The sequence below is a fragment of the Lacerta agilis genome, chromosome 5, assembly GCF_009819535.1.
Source record: "Lacerta agilis isolate rLacAgi1 chromosome 5, rLacAgi1.pri, whole genome shotgun sequence".
In the NCBI taxonomy this organism is placed as follows: domain Eukaryota; kingdom Metazoa; phylum Chordata; class Lepidosauria; order Squamata; family Lacertidae; genus Lacerta; species Lacerta agilis.
Genome location: NC_046316.1, coordinates 51,656,830 through 51,673,683, shown reverse-complemented (window position 1 = coordinate 51,673,683; position 16,854 = coordinate 51,656,830). Strand labels below are relative to the sequence as shown.

General features: G+C 39.4%; 1 protein-coding gene across 1 annotated transcript in view; it reads left to right on the top strand.

Moving 5' to 3' along the window:
• Positions 1-1,009: 1,009 nt before the first annotated feature.
• Positions 1,010-16,854, top strand: part of CFAP58 (cilia and flagella associated protein 58) — an 80,681-nt gene continuing 64,836 nt past the window's right edge. Inside the window, 10 exon segments of the mRNA XM_033148160.1 lie at positions 1,010-1,015; positions 1,885-1,912; positions 1,915-2,165; positions 5,163-5,311; positions 6,858-7,014; positions 8,323-8,517; positions 11,238-11,375; positions 13,030-13,189; positions 14,968-15,050; positions 16,607-16,798. Of these exon segments, the coding sequence (XP_033004051.1) occupies positions 1,010-1,015; positions 1,885-1,912; positions 1,915-2,165; positions 5,163-5,311; positions 6,858-7,014; positions 8,323-8,517; positions 11,238-11,375; positions 13,030-13,189; positions 14,968-15,050; positions 16,607-16,798 (1,359 nt within the window).

Here is a 16,854-nt window from a genome sequence, read left to right as displayed (position 1 = left end):
AGACAGGGAGAATAAAACAGAGGCAGCCTCAGTGCTCTCCTTAGCCCACAAAACATCTTTACTTCCATTTGATTTCACACATATTTTTCTGTCAGCAAGTAGTTTATCATGAGTAGAGAATACCATTACATTTTAAGCATTTTGAATTGAAATAGTTTTATGGTGAGGTGGAATATTGTGCGCTATAGGCTCAGTGGCGGCATGGTGATACAATAGTGATATATTGGCTTCTATAGCTAGAAGATATTACAGTAGTTGAAACAAATGGGATCCTGTTCTCCTCCCTCCACACCTTCCTCACCTTCTCCCAGTTGATCAGTATTCCATGCCCAATGAGCATGCTCAGTTCTCATTAAACTGTTCTGGGGTTTCCCCCTCCATTTTGGATTTTTCTTTGTGAGTTGGGGTGGACACACTTGTGCACAGTTCTGGCTGGATTAAAATCTTGGATTTTTCTATTTCTTTAGGCAGTTCTCACTTCTTAGAAATTCAGTTGTTGGGGCTGTTTACAATATTTTTACCTCTCAAATCAGTCAGCGTTATGTGGTCATTGAGTCCTCATTGGACTCTTTCAGGCTCCTTTCTGAATGGGGTTTCTGGTGTGGTACTTGTGTGCACCACAGCTTCCTTAGAAACATCCCCACTAGTTACCTGTCAAGCCACCCTGCCTGTCTCTTTTTTTAAAGAAATGAGGGTTTGTGGGCTCTTTTGTTTAGGAGGGATTGTCTTTTTAGGGGTGTTTAAAAAAAAACCTTTTATTTGTTTTGAGATGTGTATAGGTGTTTTGCTTTTTTGCTCATTTTCTTTCTTTCTTTTAAGAGTCTGAGAATCTTCAGTTTTTCTTCTATGAAATGGGTATTATGTGGTGCCCACGGCAGTTTCTTAAATTTCTGAGTATGACCATGAGCCCCAAAAGGTTGGGGGCTCCTTATCTATTTGTTAAAATGTGATGTTTAGTGATCTGTGTGATTTTATGTAAGAACAATTTAGGCTGCAGTATTATACTCACATGGAGGTAAATTGTATTAAACTCAATGGGGCTTACTTACTTTTGAATACAAATAGCACAGTTTTTTTTATTTCAGACCAGCTTAGTTATTGAAAATGTAAACAACTCAAAATGACTTACTTCTGAATAAACATGCATAGGATTATGCTGTAAATCAGTTTCTTTTCGTCAGACCTGTGGTTTATCCAACTTAAATTCAATATCTTGTTTCCAATATCTTGTTCACTGCTTTCCTATTAACCATTTCCTCCCTGGGGACAGTTCGTAAAGGGTGGGATAGTTGTTTCAGAGGAAGTGTACAGAAATGTAGGACAAACAGAGTGCTTCAGTGTTGTCAAACAAATGGCTTCCAGGCTGTGGCATGTAAACCATGCACTGTAACCTGCCAGGTCCTAGATATACTCTCTAACTTCCTGGGACTACAAAATATTGATAAGCCTAGCATTATTTTAAGGCCGAAATGGTGTTGATTCCCCCACCCCATCTCAAGTAACCGCTTAGTGAAGAATTGAAGAACAGCATACTTTGAAGTGACATCTTCAAGTAATATATGATCATGAAAACAAAGACAGCAGTTGTGATATAAACACTGGAATCTTTAAAAGTTGTGTTTTATAATTGGATACTTTGTATAATGGTAAGTCTTTATAGATGGGCTGAAGTCATGTTTAAAAGACTCAGCTTGTCTAAAGGATTGTGCATTTAAAATAGGATGGAATGTAAGCTTCATATGGTATGAGTTGCCATAATCACAGATGTTTTAATCAAAAGGAGGTACCTTGGAGCTATTATACCAATATCTTGGTATATGTCATTATCTTTATCAAGATGCCTTTGGTGACTGACTGATAGATTCTCCCTTTCCTTTCATCCAGGAAAAATATGACAAACCTGCAATAGAAGAAAAATCTTTGAAGCGTTGGAAAAAGATTTCCAAGAAGTCATCAATGAGCTTACAGGAGATCAAAGCCTTGAGAAATTTCGTGTGGAATATGAGAAGCTCCACACGGTGCTAAGAAAGTCCTATGAGAATGAAAAGCGTCTCATGGCAAAATGCAGGGAGCTGAATGCAGAGATTGTGGTGAATTCGGCTAAAGTGGCTACTGCCCTGAAACTCTCACAGGATGACCAGACAACAATAGCATCTCTGAAAAGGGTAAAGGAAGCAAAACATGGCAAATGTGTAACTGAGGTCATAGTAATAAATGGAGGTCTTGAATCCATAAAATGTTAGCACTTTCATGATCCTTAGTATGATGACTTGGTGTGAGTTACAGTTTGTAATGGAAGTTGATGTCACTTTACTGTTGATCTCAGCTCTTCTAATTCTGTTAATCATCTGTGGTGGAGAGGGAAGATCAGATTATGCAGAGAAACTCATGCACCACATTCACATTCAGTTACATTGACTTTATTCTCACGTCATTTGAAACAATTGTTAAACTAGAGTATAATTTAAATGTATATGTGTAGAGTACACTTGCTGAAGTTGTGGGTCCTTTGCTCCCCCCTGCTCTTCTGTAACATTCCTAGAAAAGTTTTAAGTGAGGTCAGTGTTCACCATCAAACTGGCATTTTCAGAATGTAGGTCAAATGAACCCATGCAACATTTGGCATGTGGTAAAGATATTGTGTTTGTTTCATCACATACATGCCTCCAGTTCTCAACAGAAGCCACATTTACAGCGTAACAGCAAAAGTGCTGAAAGTGAGTTTAAAATAATATGCAGGAAATGGACTACTGCGTATCTCAGACTGCACAAAACGACACAACCTACATTTACAATGTGCCAATTTCATAGTGTGAATTTGGTAAAGATATAATGTATTTATATCTAATTTTAAGGGCTAGCTCACTAGCATAAGATTAATTCTAGTTAGAAGTATCTAACAGGTTTTTGCATTTTTTTTGTTTTGTATCTTCAATCAGTCATACTTGAACTGCTTATTTTATTATCTTACCATATTAATACTTCTTTGTCCTTTTACCCTGATACAAAAAGGAACAACCTTGCGTTCCTCCATCTGAAATAAAACAAACAAACAAAAGGACACTTTCATAATGTTGTGTATAGTCATGCTCTAGCCAAAGTAAATGACAAAAACAAAAGCCCATTTGGGTATTAAGATGTCCTTCATTTGCATGTACAGACTCCTTTGACTATGTCAATGAGAGCAGGAACAGTATGGAGATGAGATGAGCAATTACATTATGCACCAAATTTTCCAGTTGTGCCACTGTGGTCCTTTGGGAACTTTTGGGAATGCACAGTAAAGTTGCAGCTTAAGGCTAATTGATTGGACCATTTTTTACTTAGGCAGGTGACACTGATTTTAATGAAACTATTATGACAGTATTGTAAAAAATAACTGATATCATGGAACTGTAGAATCTATTTGATGGCTTGCTTTGGGGCTACAGTGTTAAGAAAAAACAGATCAATTAAATTTTGTGGGGTTTTAATGGGATAAGGAATATTCCTATAAAATATTATTTTCCCCTTCATCTGCTTTGTTGAACAAATTTGTTCCTTAAACAAATGTAAATGTTACATGGATATTAAATAATATTTTAAAACATGGAATTGTACCAGGATTAATTTTATGGCACCAACAAGTGGTTTTCCTTCAATACAAGCAGTAGCTTAGATGGATGATTTCAGGACTAAAGCAAAGGAAAATCACATTGCCTGCTGTGAGCATGACAATTACCACCCCACTGCAGGGGCTCTTATTTGCATTTTAAAGAAATGAATATTAAATATAAAGATGCATTTAAAACCAAATCTAGATTGGCCCTTAGATTCTAAACACAAAAAAGTTTGGCTGAGGCTAATTCTTCTGTTCTTAAACATATTGTTAGTTATGTGTATAATGCTTTATTGAACTGGACAGTAAGCTTAATATTATTACTTCAAAATCAAACAATTTTTTCATAATAGAGATGTGGTATGAGAGCATAGAACATAGAAGAAATATGGTAGATGTAATAGGTGAAAACACATTTCAAAAGCTTTATGAGAATCCTTTAGGGAGCTTGCCTTTTTGAAAAAAAAGTCTTACTCAAATTATCCTCCTGAGCTGTCCCCAAAAAAGAATAGAATAGAATAGATAGAATAGAATAGAATAGATCTTTATTGTCGTTCTCCCCTTGCGGGAAACAACGAAGAAGCTAAGATGTGGTAGCAAGCAGCTTTCCTGACCCAAGAACCACAGATATTAAGGGGATGACCTTCTTGCTACCTGAACTCTCTCCATACATTTATGATTTAATGGACTAGTATGTGATGGTTAACAAAGAAAGGGAAAAAATCCCTGGCTATGAGCTGGAAATAATATCCCAAACAGTAGATTTTAAGTTCTATGACAAAACACATGGCTTCAGGTCATGAGTTGAGTACCCTTCCCTTTGACCCCCATTGTTTACGGGCTAGCTTAACCATAAACTGCTTTGCATTTTACTCATTCTCCCAAATATTCATATCACGTTTACTCATTTATGAGATAAGCAGAAAATATTAAAAATACTAGCTTGCTTTCCCCTGAATTTCTTGTTTGAATCAAATAGAATAATAGAATCTTAAGAGTTGGAAGCTACCCCAAGGGTCATCTAGTCCAACCCCCTGCAATGCAGGAATCTCAGCTAAAGTATCCATGACAGATGCCATCCAGCCTCTGCTTAAAAACCTCCAAGGAAGGAGGGGCCACCACATCTAGTGGGAGTCTGTTGCACTGCTGAACAGCTCTTACTGTCAGAAAGTTTTTTCGATTGTTTAGTTGTCATCTCCTTCTGGAATTTTAAAGAGAAAAGCTGGATTTTAAAATTATGATTATAGAAATGTTGGGCAAAATATGGATAAACTTGACCACAAATTCCAGTGGACCTTAAGCAAGATTCATGCTGATGAAAATAAACAACTTTGAAAATACAATATAATTAGGTATAATGTTCCATATTAGTAGGTATGGATTGCTTAATTGAAAGTACTAATATTTACTGGCCAGACAGATTTGGCTAATAAAACAGAACACAGATGAAGATCAAAGGTCAAAAGAAGGCTGAAAACTTTTATTCATTAACTTAGAGGAAAATTAATTAGCTTATTGTTCATTTTTAATTAAATATATGAAACTTTTCTTCAACCATCTACAGGAGATTGAAAAGGCCTGGAAAATGGTGGATGCAGCTTATGAGAAGGAGCAGAAAGCAAAGGAAACTATCCTGTCTCTTAAAGAGGAAATTGTGAACTTGACTAAATTAGTGGAGCAAGGATCTGGATTATCATTGGGTCAGGAGCATAAGTGAGTTGCATCCGGAGAGGACTGGGAGAAATTGCCATTCATTGAGACTACATTTGATAAAGATAATGCAAATAATCTTGCAAAAACCTGCACATATTATTTTAGGTGGGAAAATATTTCATGTGTGAGAAGCTGTGTGTTTACACCCTCAGAATAGCTTGATAATTTTTATTCAAAAGCCACAGCAGTCTATACCCTAGCCAGGATGCCTTATGTGCCCCATCCCAGCAAGTTTTTCTGCCACTAATTTTAGCAGTGGTAAAAATAAAAGAAGCATGGCACTGGGGTGGGCAGAAAGGTTTAAACTCCTTGGTCAAGTCCATTTACCTGATGAGGATGCAAATTGCCCCTTCCTGGTCTTCAGATCAACCATATGATGAGTGGGGAGAGGGCAGTAACAGGGGTGGGGGGTGGGATGTGGTCCCCAGAGTGTTGGCCAAAGGTGAATGTGGCCCTCAAGCCCAGAAGTGGTTGCAACCCCTGATCTAGGGTTTATGTTCTGGGGAATGTTAGGCCATGGGGGCATCTTCAATCTCTGCATTGATTAGTGGTTTTTATCAGTGAAAAATGTTAAGAAATTGTCGGTGTGCAACAGTGTGATTTGTAGATGGGAAAGTAGTTGCCACAACCATTTGGTGTTGCTATATTAGCTTTAATTTGTACTGTTAATCTTGTGATTTTAGGTTTGCTGCTGGGAGCACCTGTGTAACAGTAGCATAGCAGTTGCCAGCACACTTCGAACATGAGTTCAAGCTGCCTTCCACATGGGTTTTCAGTTGGAACCCAGTGTCTTTCATTGTTACTCAGTGTGTTTAACTTTTGCTGTTGATAATAACAATAATAAACAATCAGTGTACATGGCACCTTCCCTGTGGGTCCCTGCTTTGAGGAGCTTACAATCTAAATTTTAGCACTGCAGTATGTGGTTGTTTCATTTACATGTACAGTTAATTGTTAATGCAGGGCACAGGACCTAGAGAGCTTTGCCAAACGCTTCATGGAAAAGGTGGGAAAGTATACTGGAAGAAAGGGAAGTCTTTTTTGTTGGTCAGAAGGTCTTTGGAGGGTCGAGGGTGCTAAACTGGATGAGCAGATATCCTGGGCAGATTATGTTCTTGTCTGTACCTCTCTTGGATCCTGGACATTTATGTGTCATGTAATATCTCAGATTAGCTGAGACAACCTATTCAAATCCAAAGGGAGACACCCAAATAAATGGCAAGACAGGAGTAGAGGAGTGGACATACAGTGAACATGCTGCGGAGCATGACAGTTTGGAGTTCTGATTATTATGTTGGAAGGAACTTAGTTTGAATCATGAATTCAGCTGAAGAATAAAAACTACTGGGTTATGATTTATGCTACTAAGTAGTAATAGGGTGTTTTTAGTAACTGTTCGCAGACATGCAATTTAGTTGACAGGTTTTGTGAGCTAATAGAAGGGGGTTTCATGTAAAGCAGTTATATCTTTACACTGTCATTTCCCACAAAGCACCTTTTGCTGAGAACACAGAGAAGTTGACTTGGATATTTTCCCCCTCCACAGCCTGCGGGAATTGCTAAAATTCAAGGAAGAAGTAACAAAGGAGCGAGACCAGCTTTTGTCAGAGGTTGTAAAGTTACGTGAAAATGTAACAAATATGTCAGATCAACAGCACGAAGCAGAAATGACAAAAACTGTGGCAGAACAAACCATTGCTGAGGTCTGTGTAAACCCTATTTGCTGTCACTTTTGTCTTTGTCTAGAAGGCTTTCCAAGCTTGTCAATTTGTCTCTATTAACTACCACCTGCTATTTTACTTCCTAAACCTTTTCCAGGCGGGTTGGTGAGAAGTCATCAATGACAGAGCACCATCAGTGCACTTAATCTCTTTCATTGATCTCTGACATATCTTTTTCAGAACAGTTTTCCTTCTGTAGGGGACTTAAATGTTTGCCAAATCTGCACCAACCAGAGCTGCTGCTTAATAAATACTGAGAAGACATGTTCCTACCCTGCTGAGTTTATAATCTAGATTAGATTGAGGGGAGACATCAGGGGAGAGGGCAGAATGTAGGCAGGAGTAAGTTTTCAACTTTAGGTAGAGGGGGAGGGGAACAACCTGAGAACCATGGTTCCTTCTTCTGCTGGTTCCATCCCTTTTGCTTGCATCCCATCTGGCATCCCATCTGAGTTTTGTGATCATTTCTTTGATGTACTTGTAAAACCCATATGTTTTTGTGGGGTAGATAGTGGGGTGTTCAGCGATCTCTAGACTTTCTTGCCCCTCACTCCTAAAACATTCCTTTCACTGTTCATCAGATCATTCTTTGTCTTCCCTGAAGTCTCCCTAAATTAAACATATTTTTTTCACAAAACCATTTCTGAACCAACTTTGCTTCACCCTCACCTCCATTCTTCATGTGAAGCATTGAGTTTATTTTATTAACCCTACTTTGTCCAATACTGGTTGTAAGTTCTCTGGCTGGGGTTCTGATCAATTTTACTGTGTAGGGACATGGGTAGCACTGTGGTCTAAACCACTGAGACTCTTGGGCTTGCCAATCGGAAGGTTGGTGGTTCGAATCCACATGACAGGGTGAGCTCCCGTTGCTCTGTCCCAGCTCCTGACCTAGCATTTCAAAAGCATACCAGCACAAGTAGATAAATAGGTACTGATGTGGCAGGAAGGTAAACGGCATTTCCGTGCACTCTGGCTTTCGTCACGGTGTCCCATTGCACCAGAAGCAGTTTAGTCTTGCTGGCCACATAACCCAAAAAAAGCTGTCTGTAGACAAATGCCGGCTCCCTTGGCCTGAAAGCGGAGATGAGCACCACACCCCATAGTCAAATTCAACTAGACTTAACTGTCCAGTGGTCATTTACCTACCTTACTGTACTGTACAATGCTATGTAAATTGTTTAAATGGCAAAAAGTAGAATGTCAAACATATGTTGGTAAATTATACACTTACTGATTCCCCTGATTAAAATAATTTTTTTCCCATTTCCTCCTCTATTGCTGTTGCAGCTTACTCAGGAAATCCAGTTGCGTCAGAATGAGGCTACACGGGAGGCCCGAAGAAAAGAAAAAATGGAGAGGGAACTAAAACAGCAGCAGATGGAATTAGACAGTAAATTGGCTGAAATGAAGGCAATGCAGCAGAGTATGAATAAAAACAAGGAGGAACTCCTGAGAATTGAACAGCAGCTCAAGGAGCAAAAGGTAATGTAGGGTTTGACATTGAACTTCCTTAAAAACACACACAAAGACTCTTCAGATCAAGGTCAGATTTTCAGGACAGAATGAAAACACTTGGGGAAACCAAACACTTTCTTTTTCTTGGTCATAGACGACTAATATAGATTTTGACGAAAATCCCACCTGCTCCCTCACTCACACTGAAGTAATTTGAGAATGCCTTCTAAAGATTTGTGGCAAAATGTAACAATAAAGCCACATGCACAAAATTACATCCTGGTCCCTTGGGTTTGTTAAAAGTATCTCTGAGTGTGAGCCTTTAGTTACATGACATGAGATAAATGAATGCATAACTGTGGGATCCTGTAACATGGGAAGCAAACATGGTTCCCTACTGTTGGATTCCATCTCCCATTCCAACAGCATCTGGACTGTACCCCCCGGCCCCCCACTATAAGAGGACAGGGTATTTCCTGTTTCCTCTGAGGTCTGTCAAGGAACAAATACGAGAGCAGGGATCAGGAAGGATTCTAAAGATGGGACTCATGTCTGGTTTGTAAAATTATCCAGCAGCACATAACATAGTTTTACATATGTGAGTCTAGCAATACCCATTATGAGCCCATTGATAGTTCTTGAAATTATGGTCTTTCCTTTTTTGCTTTTTAAAAAGTTGCATTGAAAAGGTGGTAGCTCCAGATAGAGACTAGTACAGTGTAGTTGCATTTATGACTTATTAAATGGGCTACTGGCTTTCTACTGAATATTTCTATGAACTTGATTCATATGTGTCTGAACCTTTTTAGCGGATACATTAAAATGAATATGCCATATTTCTTGTATATAAATGAATTATATCAGAAAACTCACCAGAATGTATTTAGTTTCTGTAGGTCTTCAAGAACTCACTTTGGAAATTTCAGTGTCTCAGGGTATATTCACACACAGTTAGTTTAAGCAGCATGGCATCTGTGGGGAAAAATCAGCTTATGCTGACTTATTATTATGTGAATGCTGCTTTTTTGTGCAAAGGGATAATCAATACTGCCACATTTGTGGTGTTGGGCCAGAAGCTGATTTTGACTGAGAAGAGCATGTGTATGACTGTCTCAGTGTAGACTGATGCAGCTTGAGTAGCAGAAGCTGATTTTTTTCTGCAGTTGCCTCAAACTAATAAAACATAAGAATAGACTTTCACTTCTGCCTAAAACAGTGTTCATGCTCTGATGCCATGGCTCACCAGACTGTCATTTCATACTAGTATATTTCTTAACATAGAATTGTTGCTCATTTCCCTCTGAAATATTGAAGCCTGCAAATAAATAGGGAAGCATGGCAATAATATTTTCCTATCTGTCACTTGAGTTGTGAGGTTAACTGTCAGAATGCTGGTAAAGATCTTTAGACAGAAGTTGCTGTCAGAGTGCAAAGTATTCATTTTTAAAAACCAAAATATCATTTCTTAGCATTTTTCTGGTCAGGCCTTAAAATGGTCTAGATTATTTTTTCAGTCCATTTCCCCTGATGCTTCAAAGCCCTATGAGAAGCAATTTTAGTAAACGGTAAAAGAGGTTTGATAATTGTAAAGCAGTTTCTTCCTGGAACAAAAGTCTTCCAGGAGTTGCTTGCGTCATGCAAATCTATAGCCCTTCCTTCCACTCCCTGAGTGTATTTGGGTAGATGTCTGTGACAGTTGTTCATTTAAATGAAGTTTTTAATAAAACCAAACACAGATTCAGTGTATATGCAGAACTGAAAGGAAAATTTTATTCTCTGTCAAATGCATTGGTCCTGATGTAGCTTTTTAAAATAGTGTGACGATCCATTTACACATTATGAATGGTAATTGTGGGCCAGTCCTGGCATAGCTATTAGCAGCCGCAGAATGATACCAAGTTTGCTTTACTAACATGCTTCTCTGCTCCCAGAATGTATTGTGTGTATTGATTTTAATCAGTCTGTCAGATAGTTATGTCTTGCTACCCTTTTCTGTCCTTCCTATTGAGGTAACTGAATTTCACTGGAATATGCACTTCTATGGACTCAAGTAATTATGAGCATGTTGAACATATGAAGTTGCTTTATATTAAACTTTGGGGTCTATCTAGACTAGTATTGTGACAGGCACCCCTGAAGGTGCATTCTTCCATTGTCTTCCAAGACAGACGGATGCCAACCCATCTAGACCAATATTATGACAGGCAGTGGTGTATCATGGTCTTATGGGCGGTCTTCACCAGCTTCACCAACTGCAATCCTTTGCTTTGAAATGCTTGTGATTGAGCCTGAGACCTTCTGCAGTGGTACATATAGTCTACCATCTCATAATAGTCCCTGTTTCTTATTAATGTAGCACACGTCTGCTAAAATTTATAATTATTTTCATGATTGCTGATAAAAAACCGTTTGACTCTACTGCTCATTTGCAGTGATTACAGGAAGTGTTGTACACTGTGTCTGCCAAATGTCAATAAGGCATTAAAATATTTATTGGCTGCCTGTGAGGGAGGCTTACAAAGATCCTACAAAAAAGATCACACCTGCTGAGATATTCATTAGATGCTGCTGTTCTCATTCCCAGCTGCTGAACAAATTTCTCAAATAGGATACATTACTAATACGGTGGTAAATGGCATTTGATAAAAAAGTGAAGGAATTCTGTTCTCCTTGGAATCCTTGTAGAAGTTGAGGGTGGTACTGGTATATTATAAATACATTTATGGCTTTGTGCCACAATTCCACAGATTCTGAATGAAAGAGCCACAAAGGAACTTGAACAGTGTACGGCAAGAAATCTCAAGCTCCAGCAAGAAAATGAACAGCATACTGTGGCCATTGATCAACTCATGCAGGAGAACCAGCAGAAAACCACGGAGCTGAGAGTAAGTTCAGTATGACATCAGATACGATCCCAGTTTCAAAACTGCATTGTACAAAATGGCTGCTTGGTAGGTGTGTGACTACTAGATTATGTGTCTAGATGTTTGATCGCTATGAGGCTTCCTTTGAAACACAAATAACAGCTATGGAAAGACAATTCTTGTTGGGACAGAACATTCTCTCCTCCAGTGAGAATTACATTACAAAACATGCACATGAATTGCACTGACATCCAGGATAACCCAAACTTTGGAAGTGGTGACATCATAATCTGCTCATACAATTTATTTTCCGCAAAAACCTTATTCTTCCTATTGCTGTCTCTTTTCTATTCCAATTTGTTCCCCGAACTTTTGTGATTTTTACATTGTTTTTATGCCACCTTAGAGATCCCTGCCTTTCCAAGATAGGCCAATCTCTCCTTGAGATGAAAGGCACTATATATACCTAAGATATTGCCATTGTTCATCTCTTGTGTCTAATCTCCAGTCAAGAACACATCTGCAGTTACAACATAGTTTCTGTTAAAGAAAAGGACAGAAAACCAATAGTTTATTGAGCTTTAGTAATGTACAACCTGTTCTTCTAAATAGAGGAAGTCATTTGCTGATGAAGTGTTTGGTTAAAACAATGGAAGCAAGTTCTAGAAGCATATAAAAATATTTATCTGGTGTAGTAAAAGGATTCCATTTCAGAGTTTCAGGCTATCAAGATTATTTTCTGATATATGTTCATGTTTATTAAAAAGTCATTATTAAAAGCTATTATCACAGCCAATGATCTTTCTTTGGATATGAACAAAGAAACTTTTGGCACCCAAAAAGATAAAAATTTAATTGTGGCATAAATTTCATTAGATACATGGTAGAATCAAGCCTACAAATGCTTCTGCTGCACAGTTCTATGAGTGTCAGCTTAGAAGTAAGCCTTATGAGTTTAATGGGTCTTACTTCCAGGTGCATAGGATTGCACCCTAAAATGCCATAGAACCTTGTTGTTGTTGTTGGCATAAGTTACCAATATTCCAAACTCTTTTCAGGAGTGGGGCTACTGTTGGCTGATTAGCCAGAGCCCAGAAGAGGGAATATAATACTTTAAAATAGAGGTTGGCTTGCACAACTCTTTTGGCCAGTGTAAGTAAGATCTGCTGAGTTGCCATGCTATGTGACTGAACTAAAGGTTAAGAATCAGTCTCTCATTATCCTGTCCCACCCCACCCCACCCCTGCATACGTTTGAGTTCTGCAGGCTGAGTCCCAGCTGAGCCAGGATCAGGGAGTTACACCAGCTGAACTAGGACAGCCCCAAAATCTACCTAGTCCAAACTCACTCCTCCTGGTGGATCTTGGGTTTGGAGTGCACTGTTAGTTCTTCTGTCCAGCTGTCATTAGGCAAGTGATGGCAAGCTGAGTGGAAAATATTTCCTTGGTTTCTAAAGCTCAAGAGTGCAGTGGAAGAAAAAGGATAGAGAGAAAAGAGGATGAAAAACAAAAGCTGTGCTCTGTAAAGCCTTAAGGGCTCTGAATATTTTCTTTTATTGCAAATGACAGTGGCTATTATAATTTTTTTTTTACCCAACACATTGCAGTAGGAGCAAAAGTTGATATATGCTTTACTAATTGTTGCCTCTCCATTCCTATTATTTTGTTTTCTGTAGGCGAGAGAAGATGAGGTGTCTCAGATGCGTCAAGAGATTTCAAAACTTTCTAAAGTGAGAGAGGTTATGCAGCGAAAATTACGTGTTGTAGAAGAGCAAAAGATTCATGCTGAATTTGAAAGGGATACCCTTAAAAATCAGATAAATGGGCTGGAGAGAGGTAGGAATCAAACTTAATGCAGTGATATGGAAATTTGGTTGGGCAAAACAATTTTTATTCAATATATCTCTGAGCTACACTTCAAGTGTTATAGAAAAAGGCAAGCTCCTGAATTCCCATGGTATGTCAACTGTGGGTTTATTATTGTTTTTTCAGTGGTGGGGGGTTGAGGTTATGACAATGCGCTTCAGCATATCTTATCCTCCCCCCCCCCGTTTTATTTTTGTAATGTTTGAAGGAAGTATGGGAAAGCAAACATGCATCTGTGAAATGTGGGCAGTTGCAGTTCCCCTTGCAAGTATTTTCCATATGTTTTGTATCTCAGAGTCTTCCTTCCAACCATTTCAGAAAAGACCTGGTTGACATGCTGGGGAAATCTGCTATGAACAGGTCCCTGCAGGTGCAGGAACTTGCAGTTTCCAATAGAAAATAGCAGAATGCATAATTCCAAGAATTTTGATGCAGCAGGGCTGAGAAATGTGCTTAGTGCTTGGCTAGTAATACAGTGCAAGTTGTGGGAGCAGCTATGAATATGTAGTTATGGTCCACTTCTCTTGCCAGGAATCCACCAGAGGTTTATCTCTTGTGTCCTGAGATGAAAGAAGTCAGTAGAGTATTAAATACTTCATTGTATAAAGGCAAAGTTGAATCTTCATTCCCTCGGTCTTAGAAACCAAATGAGCTTTTTCAAGAGATAAACAGAGTGAAAACAAGATAAAATCACAATATAAAAACACACAATACAGAATCTAAATAAAAAACAAAACCAACCCAATAACCCCCTAGTGTTTGCCTAGTATTGTATCCTGTTGTGATACATTCATTCATTATATAAATGAATCATTATTAAAGCAAACTTTTAATTCAGAAATAGTAATTTAAAAAATAAGAAATAGAAAGTGGGGGTTGTTGTGTATTAAATTCTTGCCATGGATTCACTTGATCTGATGAGACTTGCTTTGTGACCCAGAGTCTTCTACTTTGTATGGATTTTGAGTGTTGTCAGTGAATTAATGAATTGTCCCCCCCCCCCAGTTGCTAGCTGTATGGCTTGGTGTATTTCTTCAGGGTTATCCTGTATTGCAAGGTTTTTAACCCCACACCCTACAGCAAGCCCAACAAAATTAGACCTCCCTGACGCTGCAGTAAGCCCTGGAAAGAAACCTCCCACTGGCATGTTCATTTAGGACACCTTATTTTGGAACTACTCCTGGGCCTCCATACATTTTAATCTAGCAGAGACATATTTAGAGGTTGGTTAGGTTGGCACCTGCCATGGCCGCAGACTCGGGTTGTGGTGGACAACAATCGCACCTCTCTTGGTGCCTCAAGCCTGTAAGGACGCTGCTGCTTGGCCCACTGTCGTGGCATGGCCGCTGCTCCTGCCCTGCCCTCGCTCCCCCTGTTTGCCCCGAGAGCGGCCTTTCAGCTGATGTGGTGACTGTTGAGGCTTTTAATTCACTACAGCTGAGTCACTTTTCCCTGGTTTCTCTCCTGCCTTGACCAATTTCCAGTGTGTGCCACTGCATGTTCACATCAGAGAGCAAGGGCCATTGACTTAAGCAGTGCTTACTTCTGAGTAAAGTGTGCACTGGGGCAAAACCTCCAAGTTAGTGCCTTTCTGCTGTCACCTTGTCAGAAGTAATGAATAATTAGATTGTCTTTTAGTTTTAAAGTAAAACTGTGTTTAAAAAATAAAATCCCATAATGTTTTGTTTTGTTCAAGTTATGCAGTCTGACTCTGAACTCAAGGTTTATCAACTTTTCCTGTGTTTTAGAGTTGGAAGGTGCAAAAAAACAAGCTGAAGTTGATAAAAAAGCTATAGATGAGCTCGTGAGAGAAAGGGACATATTGAACAAGGTGAGTGCGTACATCTGACTCTAGAAAATGCATCTCTCAGCCATTTGTACAAAACCAAATCCTAGTTGTGGTCATTAGTTGTCATTTGGTCAAGTATGAATATGCACACTGCTGCTGGAAAATGCTTCCCCTTTCTTGGGCCCATCAATCTTCTGCGAAAGGGCTGCATTTTTGGTGGCAGGGGCTGGGAGAAATTTTCTTACTTTTGTGGGTGATGTGGCATACCATAATAGAAATGAGGTGGTGTCAGGATCATGTGGAAACCTCCCACGAGTAAATTCACTTGCTAGATTGGCTGTGTATGAGTAATATTTATTAGGTACATATTTACAAGCCGGAGCTCAGTTCTCATGCATCCGATCCATCACTCTCAGTTGCCAGCAGTGCCGGCTTACGGGACCGCCGCCTGGGTAAAGCGACACACTTCCTCTCCCTTCGCTCCATTGCCGAGGGAGGCTCTCTGTCAGTTCCTGAGCTGCTGGACAGCTGGTGGTGCTGAGACTGCTTTCCACAGCCTCTTGGTCGCTTCTCTCTCCCCCATCCCTCTGCTCCAAACCCCTTTCTGACTGTCCCGTGACATCCGGCAGAGCGTTTTAGTCTTTCTTTTACTGGAAAAAAACTTTGCTGTTCCATCAGGTGACCACAGAGCTGCCACAAACAGCAGCAGCATCCTTCTCATTGAGAGTGGCCCAATGGGAAAAACACGGCAGGGGCATTCTTGGTAAAACTAAAAAGGTGCATCCATAGCGGAGTACGCTTTCTAAAATCAGTCTGACAGATACAGTATACATCTATTGATAATTAGCAATGAACGGATCAGCCTATTTCTGTTCCATGTCAGTTTTGCATGCACTCAGTCATACGTCTGTTTCCAGGACTAGCAAATTAGGTTGGTTTGTGACATAATGCAGACTGAACAAATTTATCCTCCATCCCTATTGAAAAGAATTATTCTTGGATATACATGTAACAAAGCGCTGCAGTTCTGTAGACAGTTTGTCTGGTGAAGTTCCACAGATGCCAGTTGTACCCAGGATTGCAAGCTTTGTCCACTATCTGTAGTAACATGCAAACTTTAAATGGAGTGTCTTGTATCTTGCGAACAAGTATTTTAAAAAATGAAATACCAGGTGTTAAGAGTACCACCTTGGGATGATTTATGTGCCGGTACTTTTCTGGCAATGAGAGTCAAACAGTGTATGTTATATAGTCTCTCCACATTTCTTCTTTCATCAAAAGGAACTGTGGGAGGCTGCAGTGAAGGGTGAAGGGGGAGTCTTCTAGAAAAGGAGCTAGGAAGATTTTGAGCAGGAAAACAGCCAGAGGAGACATAATTAAGCAGTCTTCTTCCCCACCCCAAATCCTCTGCTGTTACTTTCATTCTACTGCAGCCTCCTATGGTTGCTTTTCATTAAATAAGAAAAAGTCAGGAAATTCCCATGTCATGTATCTCCCATGTAATGTCATGTTTGGACATGAGTGCTTGGTATTATTAGGCTTTGTGAAATCACTCTTATACAATGTGTCCCCTAACCATCTTCACTGTTTGTTTGCAGAACTTGCTCAAGGCTGCTACTGTTACTCATAAGCAGATGAATCTTGTTAAGCTCCATGAACAGTCAAAGAAGAACCTGGAAGAAGAAATTCAGAATTATAAGGATGAGGCTCAGAAACAGAGAAAGATAATCTTCCAGCTCGAAAAAGAGAGAGACCGCTATATCAATGAAGCCAGTGATCTCACACAGAAGGTATGAGAGAGTTGTCTGCAGACTTTTGCCTTTCAGAACTAACAAGATGTTCCTTT